The sequence below is a fragment of the Eretmochelys imbricata genome, chromosome 19, assembly GCF_965152235.1.
Source record: "Eretmochelys imbricata isolate rEreImb1 chromosome 19, rEreImb1.hap1, whole genome shotgun sequence".
Classification (NCBI taxonomy): domain Eukaryota; kingdom Metazoa; phylum Chordata; order Testudines; family Cheloniidae; genus Eretmochelys; species Eretmochelys imbricata.
Window position 1 is genome coordinate 16,741,657 of NC_135590.1, and position 17,732 is coordinate 16,759,388.

Below are 17,732 nucleotides of genomic sequence, written 5' to 3' on the forward strand. Positions count from 1 at the left end.
AATCTCTGTTTTGTTTTAATGATTTAAAGTGGGTATAAGTCGAATATATATTCTGCCCTTCATACTGAAACAGTAGGACTTGTTTTTCTATTTGGTTGGTTGCTTTAGCTCTTTGCTCCAATATTTCTAGAGGCATTTGCCAGATAAGCTTATCAAGAATGTAACTAATCCAACATCACGTTAGCTTGTTTAACTTATATTAGTGACTCCAGTTACCAAAAATAATGACCGAAGCTGTGCTAATGCTCATGCAGATCACTGGTTACATCATAATTCCGTTTTGGTCACAAATATTTCTCTTTGAAGGTCTATGGCAACATATCTTCTGTCACTCAAACCCATTGGCAAGAACTAGTTGTCAGGAACATACAATACAGGAAGCAGAGAGTACTGTACTTACAACTCCATATGCTTTATTCATAGCTTGTATATTGTTTTTGAGTGGAAATATCTTACCATGTTTCACAGGAAAAAAAGAGACAAGATCTCTTGCAGTATATTTTGTTATATGGGGGAAAGAACTCATTGGCCTTCTGTGAACTTCATTCAGAACCAAAGATTGTTTGTTATGATTCCTCAGTGAGAATACATATAGCAGAGGCAGAGTTTCCACCGGAAGAACTTCAGACTAAGCAGGATGATCTTGTTCTAATTGAAACATACCCTAATGTATGAGAAAATAATTCCTTCTCTAGGGGTGTTCCTGAAAGCAGAGTTTTGTCACTTTGACGAAGAAGTTTCATCAAGGCTTTCAGTTTAAACTGAAAACAATTTATAAAACAACATGGGTTGCAAGTTTTCAAGAATCGCTTTTTCAAAACAAACTTGGGGACAAAAAAACCCCTCCCAAAACAAACAAAAATAAAACAAAACAAAACTCCTCAAACTCAGCAGAAAATGGTCTGGCTCCTTTAAGGGTACTTTTAATGAAATTCTCATCCCAATCACAAGTCAGCTGTGAATTACAGCCTGTAGCACTCCTCATGCTGTGGGTCTCACCCCAAGTGACATAACAAGCACCTTGTCTGTGTGTTGCAGTACACACACAAGATGACATTCTCCCCTGTGCTGGGGTCAAGCATTGGGCATAGGCACAACTCAAGTCCTGCTTAAGCCCTATTTTGAAGGCTTGGATGAGTTTTTAGTGGTTTATGGACCTTGTGACTGGCCCTGTGCACAGGGTTGAGTTCCAGCACATGCAGGAATGTAGGATGCAAACAATAAATGAGACTGTTTAAAAAAGCATTTATAAGTATTTTGTAAAAAAATCGGGGTGGAATTTTGGTCCCATTGAAGTCAGTGGGAATTTTGTTATTGACTTCAGTGAGGACAGAACGTCACCCTTTGTGTTTGCCACTGCTAATGAAGCAGCCGATTTCTCTTCAAATATACCCGTTTTGGGGTCGAGTAAACCTATCTAGGGAGATACAAAGTTCTAATGCAGCCAGGCATTTTTCAGATACTGGAAATGAATAAAAATAACAACCAAAACCCCTAGCTTGAATGTCTTTCGTATTTCCCCAGAGACATTCAAAAGTAGCTAAGATGTAGGTGTCTTCAGATCAGAATCTTTTTAAAGATCTGTTGATGTGGTGGCAACACAGTGTTCTGCTTTGCAGTAGTGTTGGGAAATCGCAAAGGGAGTGAAGGGTAATAGACCATGTACCACAGGAGAAAGCGGAGGGGTGAACAGAGAGTTCGGGGTGAATATAAAAGACTGAGAGGAAAAGAGGGGCTGCTTTTCAAAGAAAGAGAGGGGAGAAAATTAATACAAAACAGATTGAATAGTACAGCAAGATCAGGATAAAAAAGAAAATGGCATGGAGATGGACAGTATATGTTGGAGAATGGAAAGAGCTTGGGACAGCAATTTGAAGAAGGGACTAATCAAGAAAATAAATCTGGCCTGATTCCCCCTTCCCCTGTGGCCACTTTGCGTTGCTCAGGGGGTACAAAGCAGCCAAATTCTGGCCAGAAGTGGCCAGTGGAGAATTTCCCTTGTGTATGGGAATGCTCTGCTGGTGTTAAGTTGTCAGAGTCAGCATATCCACCTCCTGCACCAGCCACCTCCTTTTCTCCTCCAGCATAAGTGCCGTGTTGGCAGAAGAAGAGAACATGGGGGAACAGAACTCCACTACATTTCTTCTCTACTGGCATAATGTAGAGCAGCTCCTCAGCTGCTCTAACTTATCTCAGAGCTAGGGAGTGGAGGGTCGGACAACCAAAACCAGCCCCTGAGAGGCACCCCACACACTACTTTATCCTGTGCTAAGCAGAGTTCAGACACAGGGGAAAACCTTGCCCCCTACTTTTAGGTTCATGACATTTATTCTTGTTCCTTTATTTATTGTACTTTCCCTGGAGAATTATAATTCTGGGGTGAGGGGATTGGTTTTAGAACTTTTTTGTTCTGTTAACATTGCCAACTACTTTGGATACAGTCATAGAATCATAGAATCATAGAATATCAGGGTTGGAAGGGACCCCTGAAGGTCATCTAGTCCAACCCCCTGCTCGAAGCAGGACCAATTCCCAGTTAAATCATCCCAGCCAGGGCTTTGTCAAGCCTGACCTTAAAAACCTCTAAGGAAGGAGATTCTACCACCTCCCTAGGTAACGCATTCCAGTGTTTCGCCACCCTCTTAGTGAAAAAGTTTTTCCTAATATCCAATCTAAACCTCCCCCACTGCAACTTGAGACCATTACTCCTCGTTCTGTCATCTGCTACCATTGAGAACAGTCTAGAGCCATCCTCTTTGGAACCCCCTTTCAGGTAGTTGAAAGCAGCTATCAAATCCCCCCTCATTCTTCTCTTCTGCAGGCTAAACAATCCCAGCTCCCTCAGCCTCTCCTCATAAGTCATGTGTTCCAGACCCCTAATAATTTTTGTTGCCCTTCGCTGGACTCTCTCCAATCATTCAGTAACTGAAGAAAAAGATAGAAAGTATCTTGAATTTCTCCAGAATGCCCACACTTGATGAGTTGTCAATTGATTGGGTTTTTTTAAATGTTAACTGCCATGCAAAGATCCCAGCAGAAACAGCTGGGATCGACTTCTTCATTGGAGAAGGCTAGAGATCGTGTTTGGGTTGACACAACGAATCATCTCAAAGCCCTCCCCCAAATCATAAAGGTGTCATTGTCCACAGAGTTGTGATCATGGAGGCCATAGGAGAAAGCAAAATGCAGACTTTTTTCTGGCTTATCGCAAAGTGCTGTAGCTGGCAGTTTTTAATGCATGGGTTTGAGCTTGTGTGTGTGTGAGAGAGAGAGAGCTCACAGCTTTCTTAAAAAGTCTCTGCTTAGATCCATTTCCAGCAAACTAAAGTCGTAAGAAAAGAAATGCCAGACCGCTTCTGTCTTATCTTACTGGTGTGCTGAGCAAAGAGCACTGATTTTAAACAAAAAGTAACACTATCACTTCATTTACAGGACATTTTGTAATCTTGTAGCACCATGTTCATGATGAAGAATGTTAACTAAAACAGAGAAATGATACTGAAGTTGATTCTCTTCATTGGAATCTGGGGACTTGGGTCTGTTACATCCCAAGTTCTCCTTTCACACTCCCATGATCCATCTGTGCACCATAAATGTAAATATGACAAGAAGCTGGTGGCTAAATTAATGTTCTATTCCATAGACTACCGCTGGCATGAGGGCATCACAGAGAGGCAGCTGTGTCGAAACTACAATGCACTGGTGTAAGTCTAGAAATGAGCCCAGAGCAGGGTAATTCTTAAAATTGTGACAAGCGTGACAAGGACATGCAGTTAATCATCAGTGCTACCAAAAATGATGAGTGTTCTGCCTCAAGCTGACTGGTCCTAGCTGGTGTTAGTCAGACATGCGCTGGCAGCCAGGACCATTTAAAAAGAAGGTTTCAAAACGATAATGAATTGCTCCTTTTAGCAACAAACTTGTGAATAAGATAAGGCATCCTCTTTAGATTGCTGTTGCAAGTCCGCGAGGTGCTCAGCAGATAGTGGAAGGGCATGAAGCTCCAGGACAAACGTGAGCACTGAGCAGAATCCACGTGTAGACAAAAGGAAGTAAGTCTCAAGTTCCTTTGAGCGCGGGTTCACAAAGCTCCTGTCTACACTAGAAAGAAAGGTATTTTGATTTTGTTTAAATGTGCTAGCTAATGCACTGTAAGCGGTGTTTAGAAATGTGCCAGCAGTTAGTGTGGATAGCGTTTGGTCCTTTCCAGCACAAGCCAGCTGGTTGTGACGAATGCTAGGATGCTGCCACATTTTTCAACTGCATTAATTAAAAATGGTAGCTGGCAGGTTTTTAAAATAACACCTTTGTTTTCTAGTTGAGACAGGGCCTCACTCACAGAGACAATGGGATGGTCAAACACAACCATCAGCTAGGCAACATGTTCCCCTGTTGAGCCTCACTGCTGTTATTTCCGGTAGTGAATTGGGGACTGTGGAGCAGTACTCTCCATAACACAGGATGGGGATTCCTTGTATTCCTCATCCAGCTCAGCACCATTTACCTCATGCTCACGTACCAATACGTTCCATCTGGCCAGGATCAAACTATTAAGTAGCAGCATTTTGATTAAGATGTTTTATTAAATCAATTGATCCCTCTTCATAGAATCATAGAACTGGAAGGGACCTTGAGAGGTCATCTAGTCCAGTCTCCTGCGCTCATGGCAGGATTAAGTATTATCTAGACCATCCCTGACAGGTGTTTGTCTAACCTGCTCTTAAAAATCTCCAATGATGGAGATTCCATCACCTCCCTAGGCAGTTTACTCCAGTGCTTAACCTTGAGGCTCACGCACAGCCATTAGCATGCAAAGGCACACCCAGCAAAGTTACATGAATGCTCTCCCAGCCACTCAGGAACTGGGACACCTGCAAATCTCCCAGCCCCAGCATTGCACCCCAGAAATGTGTATGTTACACTATTCAAGACCCTCTTGATCAGTGTAAGCTCATTAGTTTGTCATTTCATCAAAGCAAATTATCATGCCACAACCTTTGTTAACCTGAGTAGGGATTCCCCCAGACACTTCAACCAAAAACACACTGGTTGAGATAAAATATGAAAACAAGTTTATTAACTATGGTGTGACCGGGATCCCAGGGGAGCCGCGCTGAGGTTACTCAATTAGGGTGAACTACAAAGAATGGGGCAGACAATACCCAAAGCTGGTGGATATTCCAATCCTTAGATTTACCAAGCCAGCACAAAACAGCTTCTATAATACCTTGCTCGTTACCCAGAAGCCAACAACACAGTTCCCTTAAAGCCACCCAGCCTCAGGCCTCAACCCCCACACCCAAGTCAAATATGATGAGGATTACTGAAAATCTTATTCATCATGTAAGAAAGTTCTACCAATCCCAAAGGATTGGACACATTACCTCCCAGGTTAATTAATATTCCAGATTTTACCCAAATACACGCTTACAGCCAATTCTTATTAACTAAACTAAAATTTATTAAAAAAGAAAAGAGAGAGAGTATTGGTTAAAAGATCAGAATACATACAGGCATGAGTACAGTTCTGAGATCAGATTCATAGTAGAGATGATGAGCTTTGTAGTTGCAAAGAATTCTTTCAGGATTAGTCCATAGGTTATAGTCCAATGTTCATAATCAGGGTGATGCAGATAGGATTGGAAATCTCAGTCTTATGACTTAAGCTTCACTGCATGACGCATCAAGCAGATCTGAGATAAGGATCAGGACCCAAAGGTTTTTATGCAGTTTCAGGCCTTCTTTTGACAGCTTGAAGTCCTTAGGTGAACAATAGGCAATCATAGAGACTCTGAAGTAGACCTGTTTCCTAAGCATCACCAGTAATTAGCTACATGGATTAACATAAGGCAATTGCCTGTTTTCCACCACTCACAGGTGTTTTGCTGTACATTTCAAAGAGAGGTGAATACATTGATATCACTATATTTACAATTAATTTAAATGTTAATATTTCCTTTTGATCTCTTAATTAACAGAATACAGCATAGACAGGGACTGTTTGACTACACTTTTAACCTCTAACAAGCTATGTGTACACACATACAATTAATATCACCTCTAACGTCTAACAATATAGGTTTGCATTTCAAAGTTCTAGCCTATCTGCCATGGAATGGCCCTAATTACCATTCACATACTTTTCTAACATGTCTCTAAAGTTTGGATCTGGGTCCTTTATCCTGCAGGATGCTTAACCCTTTCAGGCCATGCATCGTACTTTGTATAAGATTTGTTGCAATTATATAACAGTGGTAGAAACAATGATTTGCATGGTCATATTCCAGTCTGATAATGTCACATATGGAAAGATAGATTTTAAGTGATTATAAGTGATACAAGCATAAAAAGTCAGAATTGGTTACAAAAGGAAATAAAATGATAAAATTACAATCTAATTCCTAAACTTTACCAAGATAAGTAAAATTTGAAGCAAGCAACTTTCTCATCACACCAGATGCTGCAGGCAGTTTACAGTGCATAGTTCTTAGTTTGCAGGCTGGATCCCCTTACAGCCTGGGACCATTCCTCTAGTTCAATGATGCTTCTTTGTCTTTCAGACGATCTTGCTCTGTGAGTAGAGGTGAGGGGAGGAGAGGTAATTTAGGTGTAGTGTGTTCTGCCTTCTTATACCCCAACTCCTCGTACTGGAACAATCCTTGCTGTGTCATGGGGTTAGGCAGTCCGATTGGCTACCTGCCCTACAATCAGTCCTTCATATGAATTGCAGATTCTTGCTTGCACCTTCTATATATGTGCAGCTTGACATTCAAGGCCTTTATTTACTGTCCTTTGTTACCTCTGAGGGGTTAGTCTGTGGGTGTTTCCCAGACTCACAGTATGTTTCAAGAACAAACCTATAACAAAATCTCATATCTCCATATACAATGTTGATGCACAAATTTTGACAGGACAACAATGTTCAGCAAATTACGACTTTTCAAATGATACCACACAAGGCATACTTCGTACAAAATATATCATAACCCCATATAAAAGTGGTGAATATGGTTGTTACAGGGTATTATTTTGAGGTACAGTGTGTCACAACATTGTACTTGCCAGTTGTTCCTACTTAAGAGACACAATCCAATTTTTCTCACAAGACACTGGCTGTCTTCCATTCCATCCCTCTAAGAAGCTCTCCTATTCTCCTTAAAAGCTTTTGTTTGTTGACTGGCACAACAGGTTAACAGAGTCTCATATCCAAGTTCACTGTAAGTGGGTTGCCCTATATAACCAATTCACCTGATTTTCAGAGGGCTGAGCTCCCACTTTCTTCAGTTGGAGTTATGGGTGCTCAGCATCTCTGAAATGAAAATCAGACTTTTTATTTTGGTGACTAAATTTAGGCACTCAGGTTTGAAAATTGCAGCCCCCATATTCAGAATATGCTCTAGATAAGGATATTGCAGATGGGAGAGAACTGTAACCCCTATGCATATGATTAAAAAAAAGTGATATAATACCGTTAATGCAATTAACTCCAGTGACTGGAGAGAGTCTCAGAGACATGCTCCAAAACAGCTGTATTATTCCTTTAAGTCCTTTAACATGCTGAAAGCTCACAAAGCTAAGTTCCTCTCTTATATTGACATGTACAGGTATCCATTGCAGGGTGCTGAAATTCCAAAGATTCTTTCTGGGAGTTGCCGTTCACTGTTGCCACGTGCCCGCACACCTGGCAGATAAGTCCATGCACTTGGAAATCAATACATTGTGAATTACAGCCAGAGGACTGGAGAGGCTGAGAGCAGTGGCAATGGCCCGTCAGCAACAGAGCAAGCTAAATATTGGAGTCTGATTGATATGAGAGATGTCTAGGAATATGAAAAGCATGGCAATTATATTGTTTAGGTGCCTAGAGTAATGACAAAAAAACAAGTGAGGTGTCCTACTGTTCTGAATTTTAATCTCACAGTAGTTCTCAAAGATGATGTGTGAATGACAGTTATGATAATGTATACTGATCTGAGAATGTGGTATACCAGTCAAGGATTCTGTTTTCAAATGTGGTCATGTAAACAGGACATCCCAAGCCCACACTGGGTTGTTAAAATGGTAGGCCCATAAACCTAGCATTTACGCACACAGTGCCAATGTGAGCAACCCCATATTTGAGATATGGGCATCTGACAGGAGCAGCACTAAAATAAGTCTCCATGTCATTATCTATTAGAAAAAAATGATAAACTCAGGGAGTTTACTTAAAGGGACACAAGCAATTTAAGAAAACCATATTCTGTATGATTTTTTTTACGTACTGCTATTACTAGTGACACCTAAGATTATTGCAACATTAAGAGACTTAGAAGGAGAGAGATTGTTCTCTGTTTTTCAGTGTATTTACTTGGTGCATTTGGTAACACTTTGTATGTACTTAGTTCCATGGTTTTCTTTGGATAGTCCATTAAATTAGGTAGGAAAATGTGATTATAAAACTATAAAAATTGGCAGGGGTTGTGGGAGAAGTCAAGCAGGTGTAAGATCTGAAATGACTTTTAACTCATTTTTTTTAAAAATACTGTGACTAGATTTCAAGTTGTTTGTATCCCTCTAGCTTCAGTTACTGTTACAGTGCCTGGGTACGCATGTATTGAAGAGAGAGTAGATCCCTGCGTTTTCACAGCAGTAATATTTAGGTTTGCATTGTCACTCAAAACGTTAAAAATGGTAAGAATTAGTTGAACTATTATGAATTTTCTTTTGTATAGAATGTTTGTTATCCTCTATAAAAATATAACAGTATTTCATTGGTGAAATATGAATGCTGCAGTAATTTGTGTCTTGGTTAATGTGATTACAGAAATGTGGGGAATACTTTTTCGAGGCCTTTGAACTCAAAAGTGGAAGAGCAGGAAGACACGGGGAACACACACCATTCAGTGTTATTTTCCTTGTAAAGGAAAACGATGATTATGTGATGAGCACTAAAGTCTCAAGTTTTCAAAGGTTTGCATAACAAACAAGAGACACATTGTGGGTTGCTTCTTGACTTTGAAGGCTTGCCACTGTCAACTGAAATAAAATGGCAAGATTTAAAGCCTTAACCAAGTTCACAAGGAAAACATTTGGACTAAAAGTTTTGGACAGTTTTCTCTCTTTGAAGTAGTTTGTCATGCATTACCAATGTGAACTTTATTGACCCTGAAACATTTTTTTGAATCAAATAGCAACTAGTGATACTTTAGTAAAATCTTATATCAACAACCATCTCTTGGTAGCTCCAGCTTCATAGCAAATGCAGGCAAAGCAGGGAATCTACAGAGGAGACCTTTATTATTCATAAATGAAGCCTGCCAAAACCTGCCCAAAATAGCATTCAAAGACCCTTTAAGGTCATGGATCCTGAACAAAGCCAGAAAAGCACAAAAAAGGCTGAGGAAAGTCCCAGAAAGAGGCTTACCAAAGGAGAGGCTTTCCACTCCAGTATTTCATCTGCCTCTACGTATCAGGGCAGCTCTACGTCTTCACAAGCAACCCCTCTTCTTGATATCAGATCGCTGCAGCACTTTTCTGGCTCCTTGCCAATTCCAAGAGAGGAATCTCAGGAGAAAATTGGAAGTCAGAAGCAACCCAAGCATTCCTCTTTGGAGCACGCTCCCCACGTTTCACAGCTTCAGCAGCATTCACTGTCACCAGCATTTATGTCTCCTGGAAAACCAGAGCAGATCCTTGAAGGGCCCACATGGCAGCTAGTCGATCCAGTAAGACCGGGTCCTTCTGGCTCTTTTTCGTCACCTGGGCTTCATTCTCATCACAGCCAGCTCATACCTTCCCATTCACCAATCCTTCCTGGAGAGGACATGCCATCCGTTCAAAAAGTCTATATCCCTCGACCTTCCCAAGTTTCCTTAAAACAAACTGAGGAAGTGCACAAGAAGGAGAAGAAACCGCAGAAGCCAGGCAAATACATTTGTCAGTACTGCAGTAGGCCTTGTGCAAAGCCAAGTGTTCTCCAGAAACATATCAGATCACACACAGGTGAGCGGCCATACCCTTGCATTCCATGTGGCTTTTCTTTTAAGACTAAAAGCAATTTGTATAAACATAGGAAGTCTCATGCTCATAGAATAAAAGCGGGGCTGGCCTCAGGAATTGGAGCAGAGATATATCCTTCCAGTTTGGAAATGGAAAGGATCGGTGGGGAGGAATTTGAAGAACCTACTGAAGGAGAAAGCACAGATTCAGAAGAGGAGACAGGTGCAATGTCAGGTCATTCAGTAGAACTATCACCCCGGCGAAAGCACACCCTGTTATCTAGTAGTTTGCATAGTCTAGGAAGCCAAGGTTCCAGCCACGACCGGTGTTCATTATCCCATTCCAGTATGTCTCAGTCTCTTGAGGACAACATGCAGTTTGTGGAGCCCTCATCTGATCATGCTTTGAGCCACAAATCGGAAGATACACATACTATAAAACAGAAGCTTGCACTCCGATTAAGTGAAAGGAAGAAGGTGATAGATGAGCAGGCGTTCCTTAGCCCTGGCAGTAAAGGAAGTACAGAGTCAGGCTACTTCTCGCGATCAGAAAGTGCAGAACAACAAATCAGCCCACCAAATACAAATGCAAAATCTTATGCAGAAATTATTTTTGGGAAATGTGGGAGAATTGGGCAAAGGACAGCAATGTTAGCTGCGACCACAACCCAGGGGTTTCCACACGTGTCCACTGAAGATAAGCCTAGCATGGTACCATTGTCTGTGCCCAGAACACAGGTTATTGAACACATCACTAAGCTAATTACAATTAATGAAGCTGTTGTAGATACCAGTGAAATAGATAGTGTGAAGCCTAGAAGAAGTTCTTTATCTAGACGTAGCAGCATTGAATCTCCAAAGTCTGGTGCATATAGAGAACCATTTCAGTTTGACAGCAAGTCTGGTTCCAGTAGCCAGTTGAATGCATCAAAATCATTGACATCTCATGGTGAAAAAATTAAGCCTGAACAATCATTGTTATCCCTTCAGCAATCCCACAGTGCCACAGAGACAGTGCCTCTCCTAAGAAGCCATTCAATGCCTTCTGCTGCCTGCACTATAAGCTCCCCTCAGACCTTTAGAGGTAGTTATTCATTTGATGACCACATCATGGAATCTGATGTCGTAAGCCGCAGTCAAGTGTTTTCTTCACATCCTCGAATGCTAAAACGACAACCAGCTATTGAGCTACCTTTGGGAATGGAATATGGTTCAGAGGAGGTTAGCTCAGTAAGCAAAGAAACCGTTTCCAAACCTGCCGAGGAACAAGAAATCAAGGAAAGTGATCTGACGAGAAAGTCAAGGAAGGGTCCGAAAGTTAAAGGGTTCATTTATGAGTGTAATATCTGTGGTGCTCGCTACAAGAAAAGGGATAATTATGAAGCGCATAAGAAATATTACTGTTCAGAACTTCAGATCTCAAAGCCTCATTCTTCCAGTTCCCATACCTCTTCAGAAGCTGAGAAAAGTCTTGTGGATCCTGATACATGGCCGCAGATGATGCATTACAAGCTGGGGACCAGTTTAGAGCTTACTCCACTCAGAAAAAGACGAAAAGAGAAGAGCCTTGGTGACGATGAGGACCCTCCAGCTTTTGAGTTGCCTGAAACTCCCTCATCCAGCATGAGGCCAGTAAGTCAGTTTGCTAACCCAGCATCATCGGATGTTGCTTTGAACTTACCCCGTGAGTCCATTAAGTCACCAGCTGATACAGGTAAAGCCATCCCGCTCACTGAAGTTAGTGCTGGCTTTCTCTCCAGAACTACAAAGCCAGTTTCTAGTACAGAAAGCAAAGAGAGAAGAAAAACTTCAAAAGAGATCTCTGTCATCCAGCATACAAGTTCCTTCGAGAAGTCTGATTCTATAGAACAGCTGAGTGGCTTGGAAGCAGAAGAAAAACCTTTAACCCAGTACTCATCTCAGCCAGCAATGCAGCACAATAGGCCACCTCATTCCCTGCAGCCAAAGCTGGTACGCCAACCCAACATCCAGGTCCCTGAGATTCTTGTCACTGAAGAGCCTGATAGACCTGAAACCGAGCCTGAGCCACCTCCTAAAGAGCCAGAAAAAACTGAGGAATTTCAGTGGCCTCAGAGAAGCCAAACTCTCTCCCAACTTCCTGCCGAGAAACTCCCGCCAAAAAAGAAAAGGCTGCGGCTGGCAGAAATGGCTCAGTCTTCTGGAGAGTCCAGTTTTGAGTCCGTCTCCCTGACGAGAAGTCCAAGTCAGGAAAGTAGTATATCCCATGGCTCCAGCCATTCCATTTCATTTGATCGTGAAGAATACAGTAAATCCGAGGCTGTCAGCCAGCCCTCTGAATCCCATACTAAACCCCTTGGCATTGGCTCACATATGTTAATGGTACCGAGCCACCATCATCATTCCAGGGAAATGCGAAGATCTGCTTCTGAGCAGACCCCTAATGTGTCTCATCCTTCTCAGATGTCGGAGCCCCGTAGTAAATCATTTGACTATGGAAGCTTGTCATCCTCTTCTGCTTCAATACCTGGCCCTTCAGTTTCCTCGGCTCCACAGGAGAGGAGGAAGTGCTTTCTGGTTAGGCAAGCATCTCTTACCAGTCATCCAGAGCATGAGCCAGACTCAGCCCCAAAAGGAAGGCAAGAGACAGAAGAACTATTGCCTTCTTCCAGTAAATCTCCTGCCACCAGTTTGCCCCATCAGCCTACATCTTCATTGTCCTCATCCCCACATGGTGATAAGAGTCAGCCAAAAGATAGCCCTCAGCCTGTGTACAGCCAGCCATACTCTGAGGCTCTGCAGGTCTTTCATCATCCGATGCCACAACTAGCACTGCATGAAAAACAGCGTATGTCCCCACAAGTATCTCTCCTCCCTTTCCAGCACCTTCTGCCGCAGCCAGGACAGTCTGCAGAGCTCTTCTCCACTCATACTGTGTCCGACATCCTCTCTGCTCAATTTCCTATGCCACAGATTCCTCCCTCTATATTTCAGACACCACCACTTCCTCTTCAGCAGGCTCTTCTCCACCCAGGCCAGCTTCACGTTGTCCCTCCATTAATGTCACATCCAGCAGAATTACCATATAGGCAGCACGCTTCATTCTTACCTGTCCATTACCCAGGCTCCTCACCGCTCCCTTCTGCATTTTTTCTACCTCTACAGTCTCCGTTTGCTCTCCAGTTGCCGAGTGAGGTTGGTGGCCATTTACCACAGATCAAATCCAGTGTCTCTCCACCAGCAGGAGCCTCCAGCCTTTCTCCATGCACAGAGTACAGCTCTGACAGCAGGTTACATCCTTTGACCAGCACAACCAGCCCTTCAGCCTCAGTCTCCACATCTCAGCTGGTGGTTCCTACATGTCCGGCTCCTATGGTATCACTTGTGGTCCCCGTTCGCATTCAGACTAACATGCCAACCTATGGGAGTGCAATGTATACTACCCTTTCTCAAATCCTAGTCACTCAGTCCCAGTGTAGTCCATCTTCTGTTGTCCTTCCAAAGTTCGATGATCACCAACCCAAAGGTGCCCTGGTGTGCAGCTCTGACGTTCATGGAATAGGCTTCGATTTGGCACAGATGATCACAGAAGATCAAAGAAGCATCTTCCAGACTCCATATCTCAGAGTGCCATTGCCATTACCAGAAAGGAAGGGCTATATGCCACTCACCTCCCCATCAGAAAGTGTCCTGGGATTGGAAGGAGGCTCGTCAACAGTTGGTGGAAGCAAGCGGATGCTCTCTCCAGCTGGTAGCTTGGAGCTGACGATGGAAACACAGCAGCAGAAAAGAGTGAAAGAGGAGGAAGTCTCTGAAGTGGAAGAAAAGTTGGAAGTGGTGAAGCCGTCCAGTGCAATAGAGGAGGGGAAAAAGCAGGATATATCTCACTTTCTGCCAGAGAGCCAAGGCCGACTTGAGGTTGAAACTCCACCTAGTTTGTCCTCAAAGCAGTCTGAGCCAAAGGAAATCCCAAGTATTATGCCACCAGCCTTGCCACATTCAGGTGCTTCGAGCTTTGAGGCACTGGAGGAATACACACCACAAGCTGGCAAGCAGTTCCGAAGCAAGACACCTTTGCAAACAGTAAAGAAGGAAGACTCCAAAGATCTAGCAGAACACCCCCTACCAAATCCTCCGAGCCCAGCGCCTCATTTCGACGTCACGCAAAGTGCAATGAAGTCTCGAGAAGGTACAGATCTGAAGAAGGTACTTCAGTTCCCCAGTCTCCACACAACTACTAATGTCAGTTGGTGCTATTTAAACTACATAAAGCCAAATCACATCCAGCAAGTCGACGGAAGGTCCTCAGTGTATGCCAGCTGGTGCATTAGCTTGTATAATCCCAACCTCCCAGGTATATCTACTAAAGCAGCCCTCTCACTCCTGAGATCCAAGCAGAAGGTGTGCAAAGAAATCTATACCATGGCTACCGCTCCACGTCCAGAGACAGGCAGGCTTGTGCCGTCCAGCTCCAGGAAGCCAAAAATGACAGAGGTAAGAAAAGTGTTGGCTTTCCTCCTATCTATGTGGGCGGGGGGCAGAAATGGAGGGAGGAGAGGTCTTAATTTAGTAGGGGCTCCTTGTGCATCTCTTTCTCATCCTGGTGAATGCTTACCCTCCGTGGGACAACGGGAGTGCGTAAGAACGCAAAACACACTCTTGGCCAAAAGACATTGGCAAAGCTGCTTTATGGCAGGATATTATAAAATTCTGTGTCTACTTGTCTGGCAATCAGCAGAGCAGTATGCGATCGCCTCCTTACGTTGAACTACCAGTACTAAGCACAAAAGATGACACTTATATTTGCCTTGATGCCTTGATATTGCAATTTTAAAAAAAAAAATGATAAAAGTTATCATTTTTTTTTATTTTGTGAAATGTTAATAAAAAACAAACTCGTGTATAGGTACGGATGTTTTAGATAATGGGATTCCATCTGTAAGTCTACCTACCTATCCCACAGTCACCACCATGGTATCTGAACACTCAAAAGTACTCAGGGCCAGATTTACAAAGATATTTAGGACCCTAAAGATGCAGATAGGCACGTCATAGGATTTACTAAAGCACCTAAACATCTTGGGCACTTAACTCCCATTGAAAAATCAATTGGAGTTAGGCACTTAACTCACTCTGGTCCTTATATGCCACTAGGTGCCTATCTGCATCTTTAAGGGCCTAAATATTTCTGTAAAATTGACCCTAAACCCTGAAAAGAGTTAAAAGAAGTAAGACAAACCTGTTTTATATTCTTAACCCACCATGCCACAGTCATGCAAGCTGCTTCACACGGGCAGAGCCCGGTGACTGTGCAGAGCTCCACTCAAGGCAGTGGGACGCCACGTGGGCCTCTGGGTTTGGGAGAAGCTATTGGTTACCACACGGTGCTTTCCCCCTCATTTTGGTGGCGGGGAGGGGAAGGAGGATTCCAGAGCATAGCACATACTATTTTCAGTTAATACCGAATTATACAAATCCCTAATCCAGGTCATTATTATACAGATTAGCAAACAGAATTGCTCTGAAATTTTTGCAATTTGGTAGTCATTTCAACCCAATTTGTATTGCCGGATTGTTTGTTTTATTTCTGAATCGCAAAATGAACCCTGAAGATTGAATTTATTGTAATGTCAGCTGCAATTGCTGCTTATAAATATGTCTTAAAATACACACCAGAGTTACCATATTTCTTTTCAGCAGTTCCATCAATATCCTGCAGAAACCCCCAAGACATGATTTCAAGGAACCAGGAGACACTCACTATGTGTGTTATAATAACAATAACAAATACTTTACCCTTATGCTGCATCTTTCTTCCCAAAGAGTCTTAATGTATATTACCAACTATGGGCCTCATTCTGAGAAATGCTGAGCCACCCACCCTCCGGTTGACTTTGACATGGGCTGTGGGTTCTCACATACATAGAGTAGTGTTTTTAGGCTGTGCTGGGAAAGATGACCTACACATCAGGTTTAAAATATCTGGTTTCCCTGTAATCATAGGTTAAAATCTAGACAGGGATGACACAACTCTCAATCCTCAAGACAGAGATATTTCATTACATGCGGTTTCCCCCAAATGGATTAAAGATCTTTTTGCCAAAACCTTAAAAAGAAAGCCCCAGTGGATATTAAAGTGGTCATGATGCATTTTGCAAGAGTAGGGGATTTGCCCTGGTGTATCTACAAAATTCACCTCCCTGCACTGTTGTGCTCTCTCTTATATATGTATCCCACTCCAAAGCCGCTACCATGTGCTGGTGGTGTATGTATATATTTGTTAAATGTGTCATGATGAAAGGTGCTGTGTATGTGTAAAATATGTTTTTAAGTTTACTGTGTTCAGCTGGGACACACTAAATTGGGATGGCTGCTTTATTGATGTGTCTTCTGAGAAAATGGCTTACCTTAGTTTATATTAGTAACCTCTGCTTAAATGGGATAGTATTAGCACAAATCGTATTTAATTCAATGGAGGAAAAAAAGTGATTTTTAATCAAATGTTCAGTAGGAGTGAAATTCTAAAGCCTGCTCATTTACATGTTATTGAGAAAGATTCCCAGGGACAGTTTCCTGGCTACCCAGGAAGTTGTGGTCAACAATAGCTGTGTTCCAATTGCCTCAGTCAAGGGGCTGAAAGTTCAGGCTTCAGTCTGCACCTTTGTAATTATTTTCCTTAAAAATCCTCTTTATATAACTATACATTGTCAGGTAATACAATAGAAAAGTTAATATAAACCATAGTCTTTAATACAATGGGACATACAGTCAGTTACTAGTAAGCTGTAGTACATTGCATACGGTGTTCAGACTTGGCTTGATTTTTCAGTCTCAGGGAGATTTACCAAGCTGGTGAAGTTTGAAGCAAGAGTAGACTGCTCTGCAAATAGCTTCATGGCTAACTAAACTGCTTAGTGAGCATGCAGACTTTCTAAATGAGATGCAATAATAGCAAAATAGCAACTGTATAATTTATTTTACATCTGTCTAGGGCCTTCCATCTCTCCATTTATATCTTGCCCTTTCAAAAACATTGATATATTAAGCTTAACGCTACATTTGTGATGGCATATATTATTACTGTTCTTTTACAAATGGTGAAACTGGGGCATAGAAAAAGTTAAGGTGAAAACTTGCAGAAAAGTTTCATTAACTTTGGATGTTCAAATCATGACATCTAAGGTTTGATTTTCAAAGGTGCTGATCATCTGTGTTCCCACTGACTTCATTAGGTTCTCAGCACCCTAAGTGTACGTCTACACAGCAGAAAAATCCCCGCAGCTGCGAGTCCCAGAGCATGGGTTAACTGACTTGGGCTCCTACAGCCCATGCTCTTGGGCTGAAAATAGTAATGTAGACATTTGGGCTTGGGCTGGATCCTGGGCTCTGAGACCCTCGGCTTTCAGAACCTAGGCACCAGCCCAAGCCCGAATATGTACATTGCTATTTTTAGCCCCACAGCATGGGCCCTAGAAGCCCAAGTCAGTTGACCGAGGCTCTGAAACTCAGTGCTGTGGGGATTTTTTTGCTGTGTAGATGTAGGCTGAGTGTCTCAAGCTGGACTCACAAAATTAGTGGACAATTTTGAAAACTTTGGCCTAAGTGATTTGCCAAGTGTCATATCACTTCTCTGTGGTAGATCTTCCTTCCTCTGTCTAGTAATCCGATGGTAGTTTGCAATAACATACCATAGTGAAACTTCTCATAAGCCACCCCCAACCTTCCCCCAAGAAGTAAACTGTTGGTCATCTGGGACACAGTTTAATGCTATGG

The 17,732-nt window shown here is 42.4% G+C and overlaps 1 protein-coding gene across 1 annotated transcript in view; it reads left to right on the forward strand.

Moving 5' to 3' along the window:
- Positions 1-17,732, forward strand: part of HIVEP3 (HIVEP zinc finger 3) — a 405,815-nt gene that overhangs the window by 298,814 nt on the left and 89,269 nt on the right. The window contains exon 6 of the mRNA XM_077837918.1: positions 8,807-14,453. Within this exon, the coding sequence (XP_077694044.1) occupies positions 9,342-14,453 (5,112 nt within the window). The 5' untranslated portion in view covers positions 8,807-9,341. The remainder of the gene's footprint in view (positions 1-8,806; positions 14,454-17,732) is intronic.